Source organism: Pseudogymnoascus destructans, assembly GCF_001641265.1.
Source record: "Pseudogymnoascus destructans isolate 20631-21 unplaced genomic scaffold scaffold_28, whole genome shotgun sequence".
Taxonomy (NCBI): domain Eukaryota; kingdom Fungi; phylum Ascomycota; class Leotiomycetes; order Thelebolales; family Thelebolaceae; genus Pseudogymnoascus; species Pseudogymnoascus destructans.
In genome coordinates this window covers 288,607-308,832 of record NW_020167547.1, presented here as the reverse complement: position 1 = coordinate 308,832, position 20,226 = coordinate 288,607, and the positions used below count along the sequence as shown (strand labels likewise).

Genomic DNA, 20,226 nt, shown 5'->3' with positions numbered 1-20,226 from the left:
CGGCGGCCTTCCACACAACTGGGTTGTTAAACCGACAAGCAATGGATGGACAAACAATGAGACAGGTCTAGAATGGTTGAAACACTTCGACAAACATACTGCTGTTCATGCAAGGGGTCCATATCGAATGCTGGTGTTAGACGGGCACGAGAGTCATGAATCGGCCGAGTTCCAAGAGTACTGCAAGGCACACAACATTATAACTCTTGGACTACCTCCCCACTCGTCTCATTTAACTCAGCCACTTGATGTCAGGTGCTTTAGTGTGTTGAAGCGGGCATATGGTCGGCAGATTGAGACCTTCATTAAGGCTCATATCAACCACATTACCAAGGTCGAGTTCTTTCTCGCCTTTAGAGCAGCATATCTGGAATCCATGACAGCCCAAAACGCCCAGTCCGGGTTCCGCGGAGCTGGCTTAGTGCCTTTCGACCCGCAAGCAGTGCTTTCAAAGCTTGACGTGAGGTTACGGACTCCAACTCCCTCTAGACCCTCTACTGCCAACACCAACCCTTGGGTCTCCCAGACCCCTTCCAACCCAACTGAAGCTCTTTCACAAACAACCCTCGTTCGAAATCGAATTGCCCGTCACCAAGGAAGCTCGCCAACTCCACTCTTCGGGACAGTTATTGCATTGGCAAAGGGTACGGAGCGACTAGCACATGAGAACACCCTTCTGTCTGCTGAGGTACGTACCCTTCGAGCAGCCAACGAAGCCCTTAGCAAACGCCGCAGGGCTAAAAAGGCTCGTGTCCATGAAGGAGGTGCACTTATAGTAGAGGATGCACAGGCTATTATCGCACAGAAGGATGTGGATGAGCAGGTATGACGCGACGTACGTGCGGTTGGGGGTAGTCGCAAGGAGGGGCAACCATCTAGGCGATGCTGTGGGATCTGTGGAAAAGCTGGTCATAATGCGTGAATTTGTCAAGAAGCTATAGATATGTCTAGTTCATCTGATTTCGCTTAGTTATAGTTAATTTAATATGTTATGGTTGATTTATTGATATTCAAAGTATAATGCCAATGAAAAGTGTCCGAGGTACTGATATGTCCGACGTACTGATAAACCACGTTACTCATATTAGTACATTACGTTCTATACTACTTATAATAGATAACTTCTCAGCCTATATTACTATAGTGGAATCGACGCCTTATCCTCTAAACATATGAATTATCTAGCTTCCTCTAAATGTGACTAGTTGATATCAACCTCTTAATCAAGGTATTATAACGTACATGTATAGCGAAAGCGCCAAACAAGCGAAAGCGCCAAAATGATGCGGTGACCAAACCCCCCAACTAAATGTTAAATTCCTCAACAACAAAACATGCCCCATAAAAACGATGAAAGCCAATTAGTGCTAGCTATCCAGGCTATGCAAAGCGACCCAAAGTTACGCCTTCGAGTTGCTGCTAGGATCTATTCTGTGGACCACCGCAAGCTAGGTCGTCGTCTAGAAGGTGTACCTTCACGACGCGATATCCAAGCCAACTCACGGAAATTAACTAACCTAGAGGAGTCCGTCCTTGTTCAGTATATACTCGACCTAGCTGCCAAAGGGTTTCCTCCTCGGCTGTCTGTTGTTGAAGATATGGCAAGTCGACTACTTGCAACACGCGACGCGTCACGCGACGCGTCACGCGTTGGGTCGCGTTGGGTCGCGTTGGGCTTCAAACTTTGTTAAGCGGCGTGTAGAGCTCCAGACACGCTTTCAGCGCAAATACGACTACCAGAGGGCTAAGTGCGAAGATCCAGAAGTTATTAATGGCTGGTTTGAGCTTGTGCGTAACACAATTGCGAAATATGGTATCGATGAAGCAGATATCTACAACTTTGATGAGACTGGGTTTATGATGGGCGTTATCTCAACTGCTATGGTTGTAACAAGCTCAGACGGGCGGGCAAAAGCAAAGAAGGTACAGCCTGGTAATCGGGAATGGGTTACAGTAATCCAAGGCGTTAGTTCTCAAGGTTGGGCAGTACCACCATTTATCATTGTTGCAGGCAAAAACCACCTTACATCTTGGTATGAGAATAGTGGATTTTCAAGCGATTGGGTGATTTCTGTTACTGAAAATGGCTGGACTACAAACGAGAGAGGCATGGATTGGATTCAGCACTTTGAGAAGCATACAAAGGCCCGGAGTGTTGGTGGTTATCGCTTGTTAGTCCTTGATGGTCATGAGAGCCACCACTCAGATGAGTTTGAGGAGTACTGCAAGGAACACAACATTATTACGCTTTGTATGCCTGCTCACTCTTCTCATCTACTCCAGCCACTTGATGTTGGCTGTTTCAGCCCGTTAAAGCAGGCCTATGGTCGGCAAATTGAAGATATGATGCAGGCTCATATTTCTCATATTACAAAGGATGACTTCTTTCCTGCCTTCCACACTGCATTTAACACTACAATGACGGAAAGTAACATTCGAGGCGGGTTCCGAGGGGCAGGGCTTCTTCCATTTGACCCTGAGAGAGTGATATCTACACTTGATCTTAAGTTAAGGACACCAACGCCTCCAAGCTCCCGCCCAGGTACTGCTCAACCTTGGGTTTCTCAGACACCAAACAACCCAATTGAAGCTATGTCACAGTCTACATTTATTAAAACTCGGATTTCACGCCATCAAAATAGCTCTCCAACCTCAATCTATGCAGCTGTTGACCAGTTTACAAAGGGTGCATCGCAAATAATGCATCAATTAGCACTGCTAAAGGGAGAGAACCAAAACCTACGACAGGCAAATGAAGTACTAAGCAAGCGCCGGAGAGCTAGGAAAACACGACTACAGCAAGGAGGATCACTTAGTCAACAAGGGGCGCAAGAGCTACAGGATGAGAGGGATGTTGTGCAGCAGGTAGAGCAGGAAATAAGGGCAAGCCGTGGTCGGAAGCCAAGGGAAGAAACCCGTGCCCGTCGCTGTGGCAAGTGTGGTGAGACTGGGCACAATGCGCGCACGTGTCAGATTGTAATAGACACCTCTGAGGAAGAGGACTCCGAGTAGTTTCAATTGATTTCTAATGTTGTGGTAGATTTATCGCAATGTTTGTCGTGAGGGTAGATAATTTTGGCGCTTTCGCTTGTTTGGCGCTTTCGCTATACATGTACGTTATCCTCTTTAAAAAGCTATTATCGTTGGTAATGGCTTGAGTTCATGCTCAAATCTTTTAGCAACAACCTAGATCTAATCAAAATAATGACAATACAGTTTGCAATTCACTAGCTTATTTAATCACGGCATCATAACATTACAAATATGACTATCTACAATTGCTTTCAAAAAAGCACGATTCTTTTATGCCTAATACAGCTTCCTATACACCCACTTCCTGTTCTAAACGACTTATATACACTAGTACAACAAGCTAGTCATATATTAGACGCTATGGACCTTTCGAACTTTTTGAATCTAGCAAGGAGGGAATACAAGAGGTGGAGGGTGTTACGATGGTCATGTTAAGAAGCCAGTCTAGAAAATAATAAGCTAGATTGAATCTAAAGAGAGAAGAAGAAGAAAGAAAGGAAGTAAGGCTATCCCTCATTATATACAGCTGTACACTTAGCGGTTCCCTGTAACCTTAGTGGCTACTGTGGGTACTTGTTGCCCTAATTGCTAGCAGCCGTAAGCAGCGATCGTAACACTACTAGCTCGAGTAGCTTCAGCTAATATCGTAACACTACCCCCCTCCCATTTGAGATTGATCTCCTGATCAAGAGTAGAAAATTTTAAAATTCAGTAACTTCGGTTTTTTAGGGTATTTCTAATGGAATGCTTATGTGATCTCTAGTGCATGTTCGAAATTTGTAGCTAGATACCATGTGTTGTTAGGCAGGTGATTCTTCACATGCTGCTATGTAAAATAACTTTTTTCGTAAGTGCTTTGAATCCAGAATTTCCTCAACTTCCCATTCAAGTTCATCATCCACAATGACTAGAGGTGATGGTTCCTGGTATTAGCCACTTAATGTATCATTTGAATCAAGTCTTAAGAGGTTGCTGTGAAAGACAGGATGTATCCTCATGCTTGGTGGTAGCTCTAATCGATATGACCCGTCTATCTTCTCAACACCCCCCCACTCCCCTCCCCTTCTCCCCACTCATCCCCGGCCTCCTCACCCCCTTACAAGGGCACCTAAACCCATCCACCTGCGCCCAGTTCGCGAGCTTCTCACAACTCCCACAGAACAACATTTCCGCGGGCATCCAATCCCTGATATGGAAATTTGCAGTTTTGAGTATTTGCATCAACGGTTTGAGTGTTTGCATGAGCAGTTATGTGGTGATGATGATTGGTTATACGAAGGAATAGACTTTATATACCGACAATCTGCAGTGAAGGCGATGCCATGCAGGGTATGGTCGTGCTTGCAGTAGGTCAACCTCCAACATATCATATCCAGAAGGTTAGTCAGCTCCACTGCACTGCATTGCATTCCACATGAGTAGCAAGAAAGCAGCATGGTTATACTCGTCGTTCACCGCTCGTAAACTGCCATTCTCCATATACAAATGCCATGCCCATATGAACCTTCATGCTCTCATTCTCCATGCTCTCATGCTCCAACTCTCACCCCCCATCTGCCATTTCCCAATCTCTCGCCCTCCACGCCCTCACAATCCACCCTCCCATTCCTCACCTACAACCCAACCCAAATAACACTAATCACCACATCCAGCCCCCTCCCCCCCTCAAACTTAAAACTCCACATCCCATCCGTCGCCTCATTCCAATACGCCCCCGTCGCGCTATTCATGCCTCTCCTCCCTGCCTGCTCCGCCGTCGCTTCTCCCTCCTTCGTGTCTCCCTCTCCCATCTTGACGCTCCTGGATTTCCCGAGGGCGGTGGTGGGCACGAGGTGCTGGATAATGGTGCTGTTGACGGCGAATTTGAAGGCGGGTTGGGTGGCGGGGGGGTGGTGGATTCGGAGATTAGGGATTTGAGGATTGCGTTCTAGGGGGGGAGGTGAAGGGTTAGCTGGGTGGTTTTGGGGGGAGGTAGGGGGTGAAGGGGGGAAGGGGGGGAAGAGGGGGGAAGGAGGGGGAAGGAGGGGGGAAGGAGGGGGAAGGAGGGGGGAAGGAGGGGGGAAGGAGGGGGGAAGGAGGGGGAAGGAGGGGGGAAGGAGGGGGAAGGAGGGGGGAAGGAGGGGGGAAGGAGGGGGGAAGGAGGGGGGAAGGAGGGAGAGATAAGGGGGACATACGATGATCGCGCTGTTCCACTGTGCGGTCTTTGCGTGCTCGTAGAATTCTGCGCCTTCGAGGGCGGAGGTGCAGGCCTGGTTGTGTTAGTTGGTTGTTCTGGGTGTGAACGTTCGTCGTGCTCTTGTCCGTCGGTCCGTCTGTTCATTCGTTCATTCGTGGAGAGGAGGGATGAATTGAAAACATACATCAGTAGCAATCTGCTTCAAACGCGTAGTACTAATCGGCTTCACACCCGTCAGCATCAACCATCAGCATCAGCATCACCATCCAGAAGCCCTCATTCAACTCACCGGCGTCGCCTTGCCCGCCTCAGCCTTCACAGGCGTAACTGGTGCAGCAGTCGACATATCTACTGCTTGTATGTAGGGGTTCTCAATCTCACAAAATTCCGTAGCCAGTTGAGACAAGACAGGTCAATAAATGCGGGCTCAGCTTGTCAATCTAATAATTACCCACACCGTGTTTACACTCCACGCACAGCACGCGCCCCAGCAACGGTCTGTGCATGCATCACGTGATCTCCACACCGGAACCGGGGCCGGAGTTAATAACAACGAGACGAGCACAGCCACAATTACAGAAGAGTCGTCCTATATATTGAGACACGCGCGCCACAACAAAAGCAGCCACAGCGCCGAGCCAGCCAGTCGGGAGCGTTAGCGAACACACGTGTAAATGTGGTTACCGCATTGGGCTGTTGCTTGTTTTGCCACAGGCAGACAGAAGCAGGGCGGTGGAAAGAGGATAAGCCGCGAAACATTTTCGGTGGTGTCTCCCCCACCTTTTTGTCTTTGAGGTTCTTCTTTGCTTCTGTGTTACGGATATTTGAGAGGGACAGCTGTGGATTTGGATATTGTGAGCTTGTGAGCTTGCTGGATTTTTTGAACTGGGCATTCATTCGTTGGTAGAGAGAGAGCTCCGAGGTATCTCCGACGTATAGACTGGGAGTGACGACAGCTGGACGACGGAGCTTGGGAGACGACAAAGAAGCTTGGCAGCGAGTCATCCAGGTTCTGCACATATCGATTGCATATACCAATTGCACATATCAACACACATACATTACACCTGAAGCTCTATCGACAGCCCAGCCAGCTCTACCGACAGCCCAGCCAGCTCTATCGACAGCCCAGCCAGCTCTACAGCTCCCAACCAGCTCAGCCAAACACCTCCAAAACCACACCACGTCACCCACAACCACCACGCAAAATGTCGACCCAACCACTCCTCCAATCCGCCCCGGGCAAACGCATCGCCCTCCCCACGCGCATCGAGCCCAAAGTCTTCTTCGCCAACGAGCGCACCTTCCTCTCCTGGCTGAACTCTACCATCATCCTGGGCGCCCTCGCCCTGGGCATGTTGAACTTTGGCGACCGCCCCGCCTTCATCTCCGCGTTCTTGTTCACGGGGATTTCTATCGCTACTATGATTTATGCGTTGATTACGTATCATTGGAGGGCACGGAGCATTAGGAGGAGGGGACAGGCGGGGTTTGATGATCGGTTTGGACCGAGTGTGTTGGCGGTGGTGCTGGTGGTGGCGGTGGGGGTGAATTTTGTGTTGAGGATTGGGTATGGCGGGAAGAAGGATGGGAAGAACTGAAGATGAGGAAGAGGGAGTGATGGTGGGGGAAGGGGGTAGATATGAAGGGTCTACGGTTGTACATAGATGACGCGGTGGGTGGTATACAAACGAGCGGGGCGTACAGAGTGTGACACGGCGATACAGCGGCGGATGTGGCGACACGAACGGGGAGATGGGCGGGTGTACAGACTGTGCTGCGGCGTTGTTAGACGCCGCGTGCCGCGTGGGTGTGCAGGGTGGTGTAGGGGGGAGGGAGGGGAGGATTTTCAGTCATGTCGATGTTGTGTTGGCGTATGGTACGGGGGGGTAATATAACTTAGGCATGGATGGATGGGTGGGTGGATGGGTTGGTAGATGGTATGGCGAAATAAATTGAATATGCGGGTGACAATCAATGGTCTTGGTGAAGGTTTTATGGGTGGTTTGTGAGTGAATTGGTTGCTACGGGCTTAACAATGTCTTCGTTTGTGATCTATGCTTTCTGTGAACTGCTCGCTACAGACTGGATTGCGCAGGTGCAAGGTGATGGGGGTATTGGGCTCTGTGACGATGTATATATCCTCCCCCGCTGTTGTGTATCCATATTATACCCTCCCTCTCAGTACCATATTATATCCTCCCTTAGTATCCGTCTGTGTGCTGCGTATATCCTCTGGGGATGCAGTACATCCATATAATTCTTCTTTCGGAGTCCATCTGCTCTCCGCTCTCCTCTTCTCATCCGGATAATCACATCTCCTATATATATTTCCACTCCACTCTTCTCCCAGGTCGCCATCAAATCACCTCTTCGAATTTGTCTGCTCCCTACACCCAAGCAAGTCAGCACATATCTTTCTCTCTCTCTCCCCCATCCACCCCGACCAAAAAAAAAGAAAAGGGTAAAAAAACAAAAAAAAAACCCCACCCATAAGCCTCCCTCAACGCCTCAATCCTAACCCTCGACAAATAAACCGTCATAACAGGCACACTTCTCAGCTTCTCCGTCCCCTCAATCGCCCTCTCAACCCTCGTCTTCATCATCTCAAATCCCTCATCCTCCTCCATTTCCACATCCCCCTCCCCATCCTCCCCCCCCCCCCATCCCTCACCACCCCCCCAAACCCCTCCCCAAGCCCGTTATACTGAAACCACACCCCCCCCTCCCCCCCAATCTCCCTCTTCACCACCTCCATCACACTAACCAACTTCCCCGCACTCTTCGCCTTCGCCCACGCAATCACGATGACTGGTTTCGCAGCCGCGGCGGGGGCGGCGAAGGAGAAGGAGCGGAGTTGGGTGAGGAGAGTGGTGATCTTGGTGTGCATTTTGGTGGAGGTGAGGATTTGGGTTGCGTGGAGGGTGTGGGTTGTGGGGGTGAGGGAGGGGTGGAGGTGGGGGGTTGTGGGTGTTGATGTGGGTGTGATGGGCGTCGTGGTGGTGGTAGGCGGGGAGGGCCTGGGTTTCTTCGCGGGGGGAGGCATGAGAGTATCGTGTGTGGTTGGGCGTTTGGAGGATGTGGCCGTTGTGATGGGGAGCTTCATGGTGGTTGGTTGGGGGGAGGGTTTTTTCGGTGCGGATGGTTTCGTGGAGGGGGGTTTTGCGGCTGGGCGGTGGGCGGTTTGTTTGCCGTGTGCCTTCTTTGGTTTGGACTGGGCGGAAGGCATGGTTGTGGTTGTGGTGAGGTTGAGTGGAGGTTATGTGAGGTCGTGTGGAAGTTGTGGAGGAGGTGAGGTGAGGTGAGGTGAGGTGAGGTGGGTGAGGTGAGGTAGAGGTGGAGGCTGCGATTTTGAGGTTGGTGATGGAGGTAGCGGATGGTTGGATCTGTGAGTGTAGTTAACAGCAGCTCCTCGACCGTCTCCGCGACAACTGGATACGTCAAGTCCCTCTGAGCAAGTTGGTGGAGTAGCCTCTGGACTGTACCATCTCCATCGGCATATTGTTAATCCGGTATTTTTTGGGTCGGCAGCGGCAGATTATTAATCCGCTACTCCGGATTAATAAACTAGCTCCACACCTCACCTCACCACCTCCACAACCTCTACAGTACAACATAGTTATAGTGGACTATACAGATAGTTATAGTGGACTATACAGTCCAGCACAGTTATTGGACTATACAGTACACAGTTGTTGGACTATACAGTCCAGCACGGTTACAGTACACAGCTATTGGACTATACAGTCCAGCACGGTTACAGTACACACAGTCCAGCACAGCCCACCTACGACCCATGGTCCGAGTATTGTCCGTTAGCGTTGGAGGGAGACCATACATACAGTGCTGTACGTACAGTACAGTTTGCCTGGCAGTTCAGTGCTGTACGTACAGTGCTGTACGTACAGTACAGCCAGCACTGCCAGGCCAATCCATACCTATGGATGGAAAGATATAGGATATGGATATATACCTATTACCTATATATATATCCATATCCTATATATAGGTATATATCCATTCTCCCTTCTCCCAATGAAGTATGGTGCCTTGTCCTGCCTCTTCCCTCACTTCTCCCTCACTTCTCCCTCCCTTCTCCCTCCCTTCTCAGTACCACCACCACCACCACCCACCTCCACCCACCACCACCCACCACTAATCACATTCCCTCCTCCAGTCCAGCCCATTCCTTCCCTCTCCCCTCTCCTCTCCTCACCTCCTACCCACTCACCCAACCCACTCACCCAACCCACTCACCCAACACTCACCCAACCCACTCACCCAACCCACTCACCCAACCCACTCACCCAACTCACCCAACCCACTCACTCACCCAACAACCCACCCCCCAACCCTTCCCTTCCCTTCCCTTCCCTCTTCCCTTCCCTCCCTCCTCCTCCTCCTTCTCCTTCTCCTCCTCCTCCTCCTCCTTCTCCTCCTCCTCCTCCCTCCTCCTCCTCCTCTTGCGTCGCCCCCAAACCGTTCTGTTACAACCACCAAACTTTTACATATTTCCCCATATTCCAACCATACTTTGATATCCCTCCCTTCCTTTGATTCTGTTACTCTACCCCCTTTTGTTTCGTCTACTACTACTTCCTCTACTACTTCCTCTACTACTACTTCCTCTACTCCTACTTCCTCTCTAGTACTTATAAAATCTCCTTTTTAATTGACAAGATACTCCTGATACCCTCTGCTTGTCACTTGTCACTCGTCTCCTCGCCCAACCAAATTCACTCTTCCCCTAACTCTCCCCAATCCGTCCACTCTTTCGCCGTTTCCACACCACACCCCGTTTGTCCGCCACTCAAATCTTCCCTCCCCACCCACCCACCACCCCCATCGCGACAACATTCGCCATCGCGATAACATTCGCCATCCCGAACCCGCCGTTTCCGAGCAACAACCACAACATTTCATACTCTTTTCACGACATTGTACCAGCATAGATACTTCAATACTCACTTTTTAATCGACCATATACACTCCGACGCCCGTCGCAACTCGCCCGTCGCTTCCGCGTCTCCTCATTTCGTCGCATAGGCATACGTCAGCTTTGCGACACGGCTCCGATTGCGCCCAACGCCACGTCGCACCACACTGGACCCTACCAACCCATGCCCTAGAGTCCGAACATCATAGCGACAACAGGCGCACAGGCGTCGCTGCTAGACAGCGACGACACGGCGAGCAACAGGCACGCAGACGGGACCCCTTTTGCGCCCGGACGTCACAATCAGCGCATGCGAATGTTCCGCTTCTCTTCGTGGATCTCGGAATCCAGGGGAGGCGACGAGACGGTCCATGGACACAACAAACTCGCCGGTATGGAACAGCCGCTCGACGACGCTCGCGACTACTCGGTGCAGCCCGTCGGCGCGACGAAGCGCAAGCTGGGCAATCGCGACGCGCCACCGCTCAGCGTGAGCGCGTGCGCCGCGGCGGCGAAGCGCAAGAAGGAGTGCGACATGGGCGCGGGGCTGAGCGCACCGCAGGCTGGGAAGATGGAGGCGACGACCGTGCCGAATAGGTCGAAACCGGGCGCGTTGGCGAGGATGCGCGAGGTCATCGATCACCAGCTCAGTCTTGAGGTGCTCATGAAGCACGACGAGCTGCGCCGCATCGACCAGGAACTTGCGAAGGCGACGGTGGCGCTGGATCAGTTGCGCCGTTGCCACCTCATACCTTTCCCTGTGTCGCTGGGGAGCCCGGAGGCCATGTTGACTGTCAGCACTGGGACCGGCCCATCGATACCTCAGGCGCGTCGCACGCAACCGCGCATGGCGGCGCCATTTGGCGTGACGGAGGGACCGTATAGCAGGCATTACGCCAGCTGGCTCATCCCAGACCCGGGGTTCGACGGTGTGCAGACAGGTTGGGGCATGCTGCCTGGCGCAGCTGCAGGAAACAACACGGTACCGGGTCGTACGACGAGGAATAGTCTGGCTCTTGAGATGCCAGCCGCGAAACCGCGCCGTGGCGCTGCGTCGAGCAAGAAGCTTCAGGCGCTACCGAGCGGGTATCCGCCACCCAAGGAGACAGCGGGACCACTCGTGCTCAAGCGCGCTGACGGCCAATGGGTCAAGCTCGTGTGTCTCGTGTGTCAACGCGAGAACTTCGGTAGCACACAAGGATTCATCAATCACTGCCGCATCGCGCATCACCGCGAGTTCAAGTCCCACGAGGAAGCCGCCTCGCAAAGCGGGCAACCCGTCGAAGTCGACAGCGTCACCGGCGGCATCGTCGGTGGTGAATCGAAACCCGCGGCTCCCACTACCACCACCCCCACCGGCTCAAGCACGCTCGTGCACCCGCTCATCCGCTCTGCACCTTACGATCGCCAGACTGTCAACACGCTACTCGAGCGCATCAGCGAGGGAACGCGAATGTTCTACGAGGGGAAGCTACCCGGTATCACTGCCATCCCTAGCGTCAAACCCGCTGCGCCTTCGCGTAAACGCTCAGAGCCGCATGATGGGTTCGTGCCCTCTGACTCTGCGCCCTGTCTCTCGCGCTTGCTTCATAGACGAGGGTTCGGGCAGAACCTGGATCAGCTTGTTGAGGATGCTAAGACGCCGTCGAAACGCAGACGTGTGGTTGGGACTGATGGGGTTAGCGATTCAGCTTCGGACTCGGACTCGGAGTTCGAGGTTGATGCTGTTGAACTTGTTGTGCTGCCAGAAGATGCTCCCGTCAATAGCCAGGTCGGTGCTGCTGTTGCTGACACCGCCGCTGCGCTGGCATGCACGCCACAGCCACAACGACATGCACCGATCCTACCGCCTGGGTTTGCGAGACCGGGTAGTAGCAAGGGACCTTCCACAACGCTTCGCAGACCTGGGATGATGCCGTCGAATCTGTACGCCACCCCCGGCAGCCCACCCACACCCGCCTCACAACTCCTCCGTCTCCCACTCATGGGGCCATACGGCACCATCTCAGCCTCCTCCGACGACGCAGACGTCGACGTAGACGCCGCAAACCTCTCACCCGCCACGGCGTCGAACAAGGCACCGTCCCTCATCTCGGATGATGGGGAGTACAGCTATGTGGAGGATGGGGAGAGCAGTGGGGCGGAGGAGAGTGTGGAGGGTGGGGATGGGGAGGAGGGGGAGGAGGTGGAGATTGAGGAGGTTGAGGAGGGGGGTGGCATGGTGAGGACGGGGAAGGGAGAGGTGGGCTTTGTGAGGGCTGTTAAGGGGGGGAAGTAGGCAGGCTGCTGTCTGACTTTCGTGTACTCTCTCGCTCGACCATTTTATGAGGAGAGAGATGGAGTGTGGCCATTACCCGCACTCTTGTTCTACGCCACTCTCTGGCATTCTTTTTGTTTTACACTACTACTCTATTTTAGTCTTGGGAAGGGGAGGGGAAGTTCTGTTTTTCTGTTGTTCAAACATTCTCAGACACGACACACAACCCGAGTTGTTGGGTTAGTTGGCGGGTTTGATAGGGTGGCTGGGTGGTGGAGGGATGGATGGGATGGGATGGGATGGATGGCGTCTAGCGGCTTAGCATGCATTGTTTGGTCGTTTTCGCGATCTTTTTTTTTGGGGGGGGTGGGGGTGGAGTTCTGTTTGGGGTGGTTTTCTTTTGTTCGGGGATGAGGATGGGGGAGTGTATGATATAAGAAAGGAAGTTGGGTGAAAGGGAGGGGGATGGAGGGGCAGTTGGTCTGGGTTTGACCTGGTGTGTGACGTGTATGGGAGAGGGGAGGAGAGGAAGGAAATGAGAAGGCGTAGAAAGAATGAAAAAAAGATATGCTTTACACGATCGTATAGTGATGCAGGAAGTGATCTGGCGTGTTTATTCTTGTGATCACTAACCAGCAACCTATCCCGACTGCCTACCGTGGCCGTCGAGCTGGTATTGTTGGGTTATACAGCACTTACGGCTCACCATCACCATCCTTCCTCCACCATCATCCTCATCACTCTTCCAACTCCCAAAACTCACCTCGCAATCACCTTCAACCGTTTCATCACCCTCCAACCATTGCGGTTGGTGAAAATTGCTCATTCATTGCTCAACACCCCGCCTCACTCACTCGACCTACCTCCCCCCCGGTCGCCCACACTAGCGGCAAGCTTAATCCTAGCTCCGCGACTCCATCAAACCACTGCACAGCGGCAGCCTCGTCCTTCAGCAACACTTGCACGGAATTTATTTTCTCTTTCTCCGCCACAACACTCGCGAACGTTACTTCTAACAACTTTCTTTTGTCAAGAGGGGATTTTGTTGCGATCGACTTCTACTGCTCCTGCTGTTGGGTCTTTCTGCTGGGAGAGGATAAGAGGGACTATTACGATTGGGATTTGATCGAGAGGGAAGAACTTGGGGTTAGTGGTATGTTTGGGCTCTTGTCTGCTTGTTTGGGGTTCCTGTCTGTTTGGATTGGGCTTCTTCACGGTGATGGGGGTGGAAGGGACCGGAAGGTGCGAGAAGTGTGTGGGCATCTATCTACGGTTTCTTTGATTTTGCGCCGGGAGCTGGTTTGATACACATCTACACACCTCGCAACCCTCTTTGTTTTCCCGTTGCTCGCTTGCTTTGGTCTACAAACACACACACACACACAAGCTCTTCAGCTTTCTTGGTGCTGGCCGGGGTTTGGTGAAGAGGGCTTTGCTGACATCGCGCGCTGTGGGTTCAGGTTCTATTCACTACTACACGACGACAAAGACTTCTGGACACGTACTTTCTTCGACAACCAACACACACAAACATGCCGGATACCGAGCCAAAGCCGGCTGACGAGGTGATGGCTGCTGGGGATGATGAGACGAATGAGGAGGTAAGCTTCCCCTCCACCACTGCCATCGACACACACATACACAGAAATACAGATTCTAACACCCCTCCAGGAAGAGATCTCGGCCATGAAGCGCCGCGTCGCAGAGATGGAAGAAGAAGCAGCCAAGCTGCGCGAGATGCAAGCGTCCCTCGACCAACAAAGCTCCGAGATGCACGACGACAAGGAGGACATCGACAGCCGCTCCATCTTCGTGGGGAACGTGGATTACGCCGCGTCGCCGGAGGAGATCCAGGCGCACTTCCAGAGCTGTGGGTCGATTAACAGGGTTACGATCTTGTTGGACAAGTTTACGGGACAGCCGAAGGGGTACGATTTCCGATTTGCTTTCTTTTTCTTTTCTTTTGGTTCATCGTGGTGGTGGTGGACAATGGGGATGGGGATGGGGGGAGTGCGCTGCCTGGCAAGAGATGGATGCTAATGAGGTGGTGCAGGTACGCGTATGTTGAGTTCACGGAGCCGGCCTCTGTGGCGCAGGCGTTGGTGCTAAATGAGAGCTTGTTCCGCGGGAGGAACCTCAAGGTTTGTGAATTCCGATCTGGCCGAGTGATTTGGCGGGCATGTGGATGATGATACTGACGGCCGGTAGGTCGACCCGAAGAGAACGAACATCCCGGGCATGACGAGGGGTCGCGGCCGTGGACGCGGGGGAAGGGGAGGCTTTGGGAGGGGTGGATTCCCGCCGAGGGGAGGATACAGAGGGGGATATCGTGGAAGCTCGCGCGGACGTGGATTCACTCCGTACTAGATGATGGTGGAGGATGGGTGGTGGCCGGGACCAATTGGAAACTCACTGTACGATAGAGCAGGCCGCGGGGGAGAAGATTTGGACCGGACCGCCGCCATGAGTGGAGATCAGATGCAGATGAGGTGAAGGGAGCCAAGGGAAGGGAGCCAAGGGAAGGGCAATCTTGAGTTAATGATGCTGCACTCCTCTGCGTAGTTATTTGGACTGGTTATACACGCACACTCATGGCCCATGCCTGGCATCGTGACATTGATAAAGTGACTGTTTGACTGGTGACGCACATGGACCCGTTCGATTACCTACCTGGTTTTACCCTCCTTGCCGAGAAAAAAAACCCCCGTTCAGGGCGCCAAAACCAAAATAGTAACTCGGGCGATAGCAGACTATCATGACAGATTCAAATCCAATCGCACATTGTCCAAACAATCGTCTTAATTCCCTCCTCGCCCTCTCCAATACAAACAACCCCATCGCCCAGCCGTCTCCCTCCTCGTAAGCCGCCTCCAAAATTCCGGCCCTGTAGCGAGAATCGACGAGCGACCACACGCTTGGCCAAAAACCCCACTAAACCCCTTTCAGCGAAGTGGGCATTCCAGCTCTCTATCGCCCAGGGAAGGTGTGACAGTGACGGCGGCACAACCTGTTATCTCGAGGCCTTTCCCAAGCAGCATCAAACCAAATCTCGCCCACGCACGTCGAGGCCGCCGAGCACCCCGCCTTGCGCACCCAGCTCCAGTGATGCTGACGGCCCTTGCCTGAACGCCTAGCTAGCCTGTTGGACGATCCGGGGGCGACACGCCTTGCACAGCCGCACTCGTTTGGAAGGAGTGAATCGAGGCGCCTACCGACGACAACGAACCGATACACCTACCCCCAACAGTGCCGGGTCTTTTCCCAGGACCTGAAGACTCGCCGCCGATTTCTTAATACCGCTCGGTTAGAGGCGAGAGTGAGAGCGAGCTGTTGCCATGTCGGCGAGAACGGGCGCCGATACCAGCCTGCCTGGGTAAGCTCCGCGTCATCTGTAATGTGTGGATGGGGACTAACTGTGGATTAGGCAGCCCAACATCAGGGTGACGAGTAGGAGACCCGTTTGCGGCGTGTGTGATGGGATTGTACTGACGAGAGTGTAGTCATTGCTGCTGATGGATTGTATAAGCGCGAGGTGTTCCGTATGTCGTCGCCCCCTCCTTCCCCGCACTCGAGTCTGCTGTGGTGGCGGGAGACTGATTGCTGGGTTTAGGATTCCCGGACCCCTTTGCTGTCGCGACGCTCAACGGCGAACAAACGAATACGACGTCGGTGATTAAGCGGACGCTGAACCCGTACTGGAATGAGACGTTTGAGATGTGCGTGCTGCCGTCGTTGCTGGTGGGGTTTGTGGGAGATTCATTTGCTGACGAGGCTGTAGGCGTGCTACGGAGGATAGTATACTCGCTGTCCAGGTGTTTGACCAGAAGAAGTTCAAGAAGAAGGATCAGGGATTCTTGGGGGTTATCAATGTCCGGATTGGTGACGTGATCGATTTCAATTCTGGTGAAGATGGTGAGCAGTCCCGCTGCCAACGGTCAGATCCTCCAGTATGCTAACGATGATCACAGAGATGCTCACGCGTGACCTGAAGAAGTCGAATGACAATCTGGTCGTTCATGGAAAGCTAATCATCAGCCTGTCGACCAATATGTCTGAACCCCTACGCAATGCTGCCCCGGCACAATCGACTCGACCAACGTTGGGATCCGCACAAAGTTCGATTGCCAGTGGTGGATTCCCAGGTGCCAGGTCAGATACCCACGTAGCGGAGCCACAGGGTGTCATGATGGCGAACGGTGCGATCTCGACCGCCCCAACTCCTGGACGAGCTCCGGTCTCTGACAGTATGGGCGCTGCAACAGCCAGCCAGACCTCCGTGCCGTCCTCTCGAGCACCCACCGTGCTCAGTTCCTTTGAAGATGCACAGGGCAGACTACCTGCTGGTTGGGAACGCCGCGAGGATAACGTTGGACGTACGTACTATGTTGATCACAATACCAGGTCTACAAGCTGGGTCAGACCTCGGGCGAGTGGGAACGCCGAGACCCAGCGGAACGAGCGTGATGCCAATACGGCGGTGGAGCGACAGAGACATCAGAACCGGACTCTTCCAGAGGACAGGACTGGCGCCAGCTCACCAGGCATACCGCAGCCATCACCACCTCCCTCCGTTAGTAGCCAGGCCGGTAGCTCACTCGCTATGCTTGCCACTGGAGCTACTTCCGCAGGTACAGGTGAACTACCACCCTTATGGGAGCAGAGACATACGCCAGAAGGACGTGCATACTTTGTCGATCACAACACTCGAACTACAACATGGGTGGACCCTCGTCGGCAACAGTACATACGGATGTACGGTGGGCAGAACCAGAACAATACCATCCAACAGCAGCCAGTGTCCCAACTTGGACCGCTGCCCAGTGGATGGGAGATGCGACTCACAAACACCGCCAGGGTATACTTTGTGGACCACAATACTAAGACGACGACTTGGGACGATCCTAGACTTCCTTCTTCCCTGGACCAGAACGTTCCGCAGTATAAGAGAGATTTCAGACGCAAGCTTATCTACTTCAGGTCCCAGCCAGCCCTACGCATCTTGTCTGGACAGTGCCACATCAAGGCGCGCCGTTCTCATATCTTCGAGGACTCTTATGCTGAGATCATGAGGCAGAGCGCGACGGATCTGAAGAAGCGCTTGATGATCAAGTTTGAGGGCGAAGATGGTCTCGATTATGGTGGAGTTTCCAGAGAATTCTTCTTCCTCCTCTCTCACGAGATGTTCAATCCTTTCTACTGTTTATTCGAGTACTCAGCGCATGACAACTATACCCTCCAGATCAACCCTCACTCCGGTATCAACCCGGAGCATCTCAACTACTTCAAGTTTATTGGCCGCGTTGTCGGCCTTGCGATTTTCCACCGCAGGTTCCTGGATGCGTTCTTCATCGGAGCGCTGTACAAAATGATGCTACACAAGCCTGTGTCACTACAGGACATGGAGGGTGTCGACGCCGACTTCCACAGAAGTTTAGTCTGGACGCTCGAGAACGACATTGAGGGTGTCCTAGACCAGACGTTCTCGACAGAAGATGAGCGCTTCGGAGTTACAAGTGTAGAGGACCTGAAGCCCGGCGGAAGAGACATCGCCGTGACGAACGAGAACAAGAAGGAATACGTTGATCTGATGATCAAGTGGCGCATCCAGAAGCGCGTGGACGAGCAGTTCCAGGCCTTTGTTAGCGGCTTCCATGAGCTCATCCCCGCGGACCTGGTTAACGTCTTCGACGAGCGCGAGCTAGAGCTGCTGATCGGTGGTATCGCCGAGATCGACGTCGATGACTGGAAAAAGCACACCGACTACAGAGGATACCAGGAGTCGGACGAGGTCATCAAGTTCTTCTGGCAGACCATCAAGAGCTGGGACGGCGAGCAGAAGTCTCGTCTCCTGCAGTTTGCTACTGGTACATCGCGTATTCCCGTTAACGGGTTCAAGGATCTCCAGGGTAGTGATGGGCCGAGACGCTTTACGATTGAGAAGGCGGGGGATGTTGGGAATTTGCCGAAGTCGCATACTTGGTAGGTTTTTTCCGTCTATTGATGGGGGGTTTTGAGACATTTGCTAACATATATGAACAGCTTCAACCGTCTGGACCTACCGCCTTATAAATCACTGGACGCATTACAGGGCAAGCTCACGACGGCGGTGGAGGAGACTATGGGCTTCGGGCTGGAATAGAATCGTATCTATACTCCGCGATGCAGAGGCGGGGAGGAGGAGTGGGATTTTTGTCTTGGTAGTTTGCAGGGATCAAAGAATTTTAACTTACGTTTCTAGTGTCAAGGGGGGGGAGGAGGTATAATAAAAGGTACACCCCAGCCGATTGAAATATTGTCCGTTCTTTTTTGCCATCATCACTGGGTTCTGAGGAGATGCATCTTGTTTGGGAAAACTACTTGCTTGAAAGTTGAGGGATGGGTGGGTGGGTGGATGTTGGAGGATGTTTGAATTTGTGCGGGGTTTTTTTTGGATTGGAAGGGGTGTGTGGGTGTGGGATAGCGATACATAGTGGCTGGGCGTAATTACTGGTTATTATGCTTCGAGTTGTGCTGTGTGTGTGTGTGAGGCGGTGAGATGTGAGCAAGGTTTGGAAGGAGAGTGGAAGAGCGCCCCTTTTCTACGTGAATACTCACTCGATGCATCTTTATGAAATCATTTATGAATTGTTCTATTGCATCCGCATAACCTTTCTCAAACAAACGCCGTGTCCCAACGATTTTTGATCTTTCTATTTTATCCCAATATTTCCCAGACAAACACTGTATTGCAAGCACAAAAAATCCATATCATTTTCTGATTTACCTCGAACTTTTCCCAGCCATATCCCATACTTCAAACGAAATTCCTCATTCCTAGCAACTTGATCCGTCCCTCGAGGCTCAACTTCCCAAGCCCAGCTGCGACGCCCTCTTCGGCCGAATTGTCCGGGAGATGTTTCCGACGACAGGTATTCAGGGGCAACGAGCGCAGCCTGCAATTCATGATCTCCGCGAATTCCCAAATGATGACTCGAATACGCTCATCACTGCTCAGTCGGAGTTGGTCGATAGTTTCCATAATTTGACTAGCGCCTTTGGGGCATGGAACTCCTGTGTCTGGAACTCTGAGAACTCCTGCGCCGGGAAGTTCGAGATCTAACTGTTTATGTTGTGGGGCATATAAGGAGGGTGCGGGCCTACCTCTGTATTTTACCAAGCTATCCAGTCTAGCTTTGGTCTCGCTCTCGCTCTTGCCCCATTCCTGGCGAAAAATGCACTGGGCTGGATGTTCGAAGCTCGGGTTAACAAGGATATGAGCTGACTTAAAGATCCGATGTCAGAATATCGTTGAAGGCCATCTTTACCACACCTAATATCCTCAACGTCGACCTCGTGGCAACCGGGATAGTCAATGTCTAGAAAGTCTTTGTATAGTGTCGCAGTCCCATGATCTGGTTAACTCGATAGTTAACTCCACTTCTCGGATATCCAAGGCAACCACAGTTTCGCGGATTATGCTGCGAAGCGAGCCATGTAGACCCTTTGCCCTGTCATGAACGCGCAGCTTGCTTTCAAAGTATTGTTTTGCCTCCTTCTTATTCTTGATCGTCGCTAAAGCCACGAACCTGCTGGAGCCAGGAACAAACTATTGGTTCGACTGGGCCTGTCGCGCTTCCAACTGGAGATATTGTTACCTGCTTATGTCGGCATCAAATCAAGAACATGGCAATGTAGGCTTACCCTGTAATGTATTAACTCCCCTATCTTCTCTACTGCCTGAACATCGTCCCATTCCTGGCTATGAATGCAGGAATGTAATGTACCACACCCCTTTGTCATACGGCTAGTTTTGGTCGTGAGTATTATCGACAGGGTTAGAAAATC

General features: G+C 52.4%; 5 protein-coding genes across 5 annotated transcripts; 4 read left to right on the top strand and 1 right to left on the bottom strand.

The window, feature by feature from the left end:
- Nucleotides 1-4,759: 4,759 nt before the first annotated feature.
- On the bottom strand, nucleotides 4,760-5,555 carry VC83_08581 (uncharacterized protein; the record flags this gene model as incomplete). The annotated part of the gene is made up of 4 exons (XM_024472129.1): nucleotides 4,760-4,960; nucleotides 5,208-5,282; nucleotides 5,394-5,432; nucleotides 5,499-5,555. 4 exons carry the CDS (start codon nucleotides 5,553-5,555, stop codon nucleotides 4,760-4,762), a joined length of 372 nt encoding a protein of 123 aa, XP_024320228.1.
- A 258-nt stretch (nucleotides 5,556-5,813) lies between these two features.
- VTC1 (vacuolar transporter chaperone) lies at nucleotides 5,814-7,846 on the top strand. The gene has a single exon (XM_024472128.1). It carries the CDS (start codon nucleotides 6,418-6,420, stop codon nucleotides 6,808-6,810), a length of 393 nt encoding a protein of 130 aa, XP_024320227.1. The 5' UTR covers nucleotides 5,814-6,417; the 3' UTR covers nucleotides 6,811-7,846.
- A 2,210-nt stretch (nucleotides 7,847-10,056) lies between these two features.
- VC83_08579 (uncharacterized protein) lies at nucleotides 10,057-12,765 on the top strand. Its single transcript, XM_024472127.1, has one exon. The coding sequence runs from the start codon at nucleotides 10,456-10,458 to the stop codon at nucleotides 12,421-12,423; it is 1,968 nt and encodes a 655-aa protein (XP_024320295.1). The 5' UTR covers nucleotides 10,057-10,455; the 3' UTR covers nucleotides 12,424-12,765.
- Nucleotides 12,766-13,368: 603 nt separating this feature from the next.
- SGN1 (cytoplasmic RNA-binding protein) lies at nucleotides 13,369-14,697 on the top strand. The gene is made up of 4 exons (XM_024472126.1): nucleotides 13,369-13,555; nucleotides 13,863-14,003; nucleotides 14,074-14,543; nucleotides 14,611-14,697. The coding sequence occupies exons 2-3, from the start codon at nucleotides 13,935-13,937 to the stop codon at nucleotides 14,440-14,442; spliced, it is 438 nt and encodes a 145-aa protein (XP_024320296.1). The 5' UTR covers nucleotides 13,369-13,555; nucleotides 13,863-13,934; the 3' UTR covers nucleotides 14,443-14,543; nucleotides 14,611-14,697.
- Nucleotides 14,698-15,449: 752 nt separating this feature from the next.
- Nucleotides 15,450-18,782, top strand: VC83_08577 (uncharacterized protein). The gene is made up of 7 exons (XM_024472125.1): nucleotides 15,450-15,775; nucleotides 15,827-15,849; nucleotides 15,903-15,941; nucleotides 16,013-16,118; nucleotides 16,181-16,314; nucleotides 16,371-18,381; nucleotides 18,442-18,782. Exons 1-7 carry the CDS (start codon nucleotides 15,738-15,740, stop codon nucleotides 18,539-18,541), a joined length of 2,451 nt encoding a protein of 816 aa, XP_024320268.1. The 5' UTR covers nucleotides 15,450-15,737; the 3' UTR covers nucleotides 18,542-18,782.
- Nucleotides 18,783-20,226: the final 1,444 nt, after the last annotated feature.

What these genes read in the sequence shown, in the direction of transcription:
- VTC1 (XM_024472128.1), top strand. Translation starts at nt 6,418, where the DNA reads ATGTCGACCCAACCACTCCTCCAATCCGCCCCGGGCAAACGCATCGCC.
- VC83_08579 (XM_024472127.1), top strand. Translation starts at nt 10,456, where the DNA reads ATGCGAATGTTCCGCTTCTCTTCGTGGATCTCGGAATCCAGGGGAGGC.
- SGN1 (XM_024472126.1), top strand. Translation starts at nt 13,935, where the DNA reads ATGCCGGATACCGAGCCAAAGCCGGCTGACGAGGTGATGGCTGCTGGG. An exon ending in ATGATGAGACGAATGAGGAG is followed by an intron (nt 14,004 to 14,073) that starts GTAAGCTTCCCC and finishes ACACCCCTCCAG; the next exon opens with GAAGAGATCTCGGCCATGAA.
- VC83_08577 (XM_024472125.1), top strand. Translation starts at nt 15,738, where the DNA reads ATGTCGGCGAGAACGGGCGCCGATACCAGCCTGCCTGG. An exon ending in GCCCAACATCAGGGTGACGA is followed by an intron (nt 15,850 to 15,902) that starts GTAGGAGACCCG and finishes ACGAGAGTGTAG; the next exon opens with TCATTGCTGCTGATGGATTG. An exon ending in TTTCAATTCTGGTGAAGATG is followed by an intron (nt 16,315 to 16,370) that starts GTGAGCAGTCCC and finishes CGATGATCACAG; the next exon opens with AGATGCTCACGCGTGACCTG.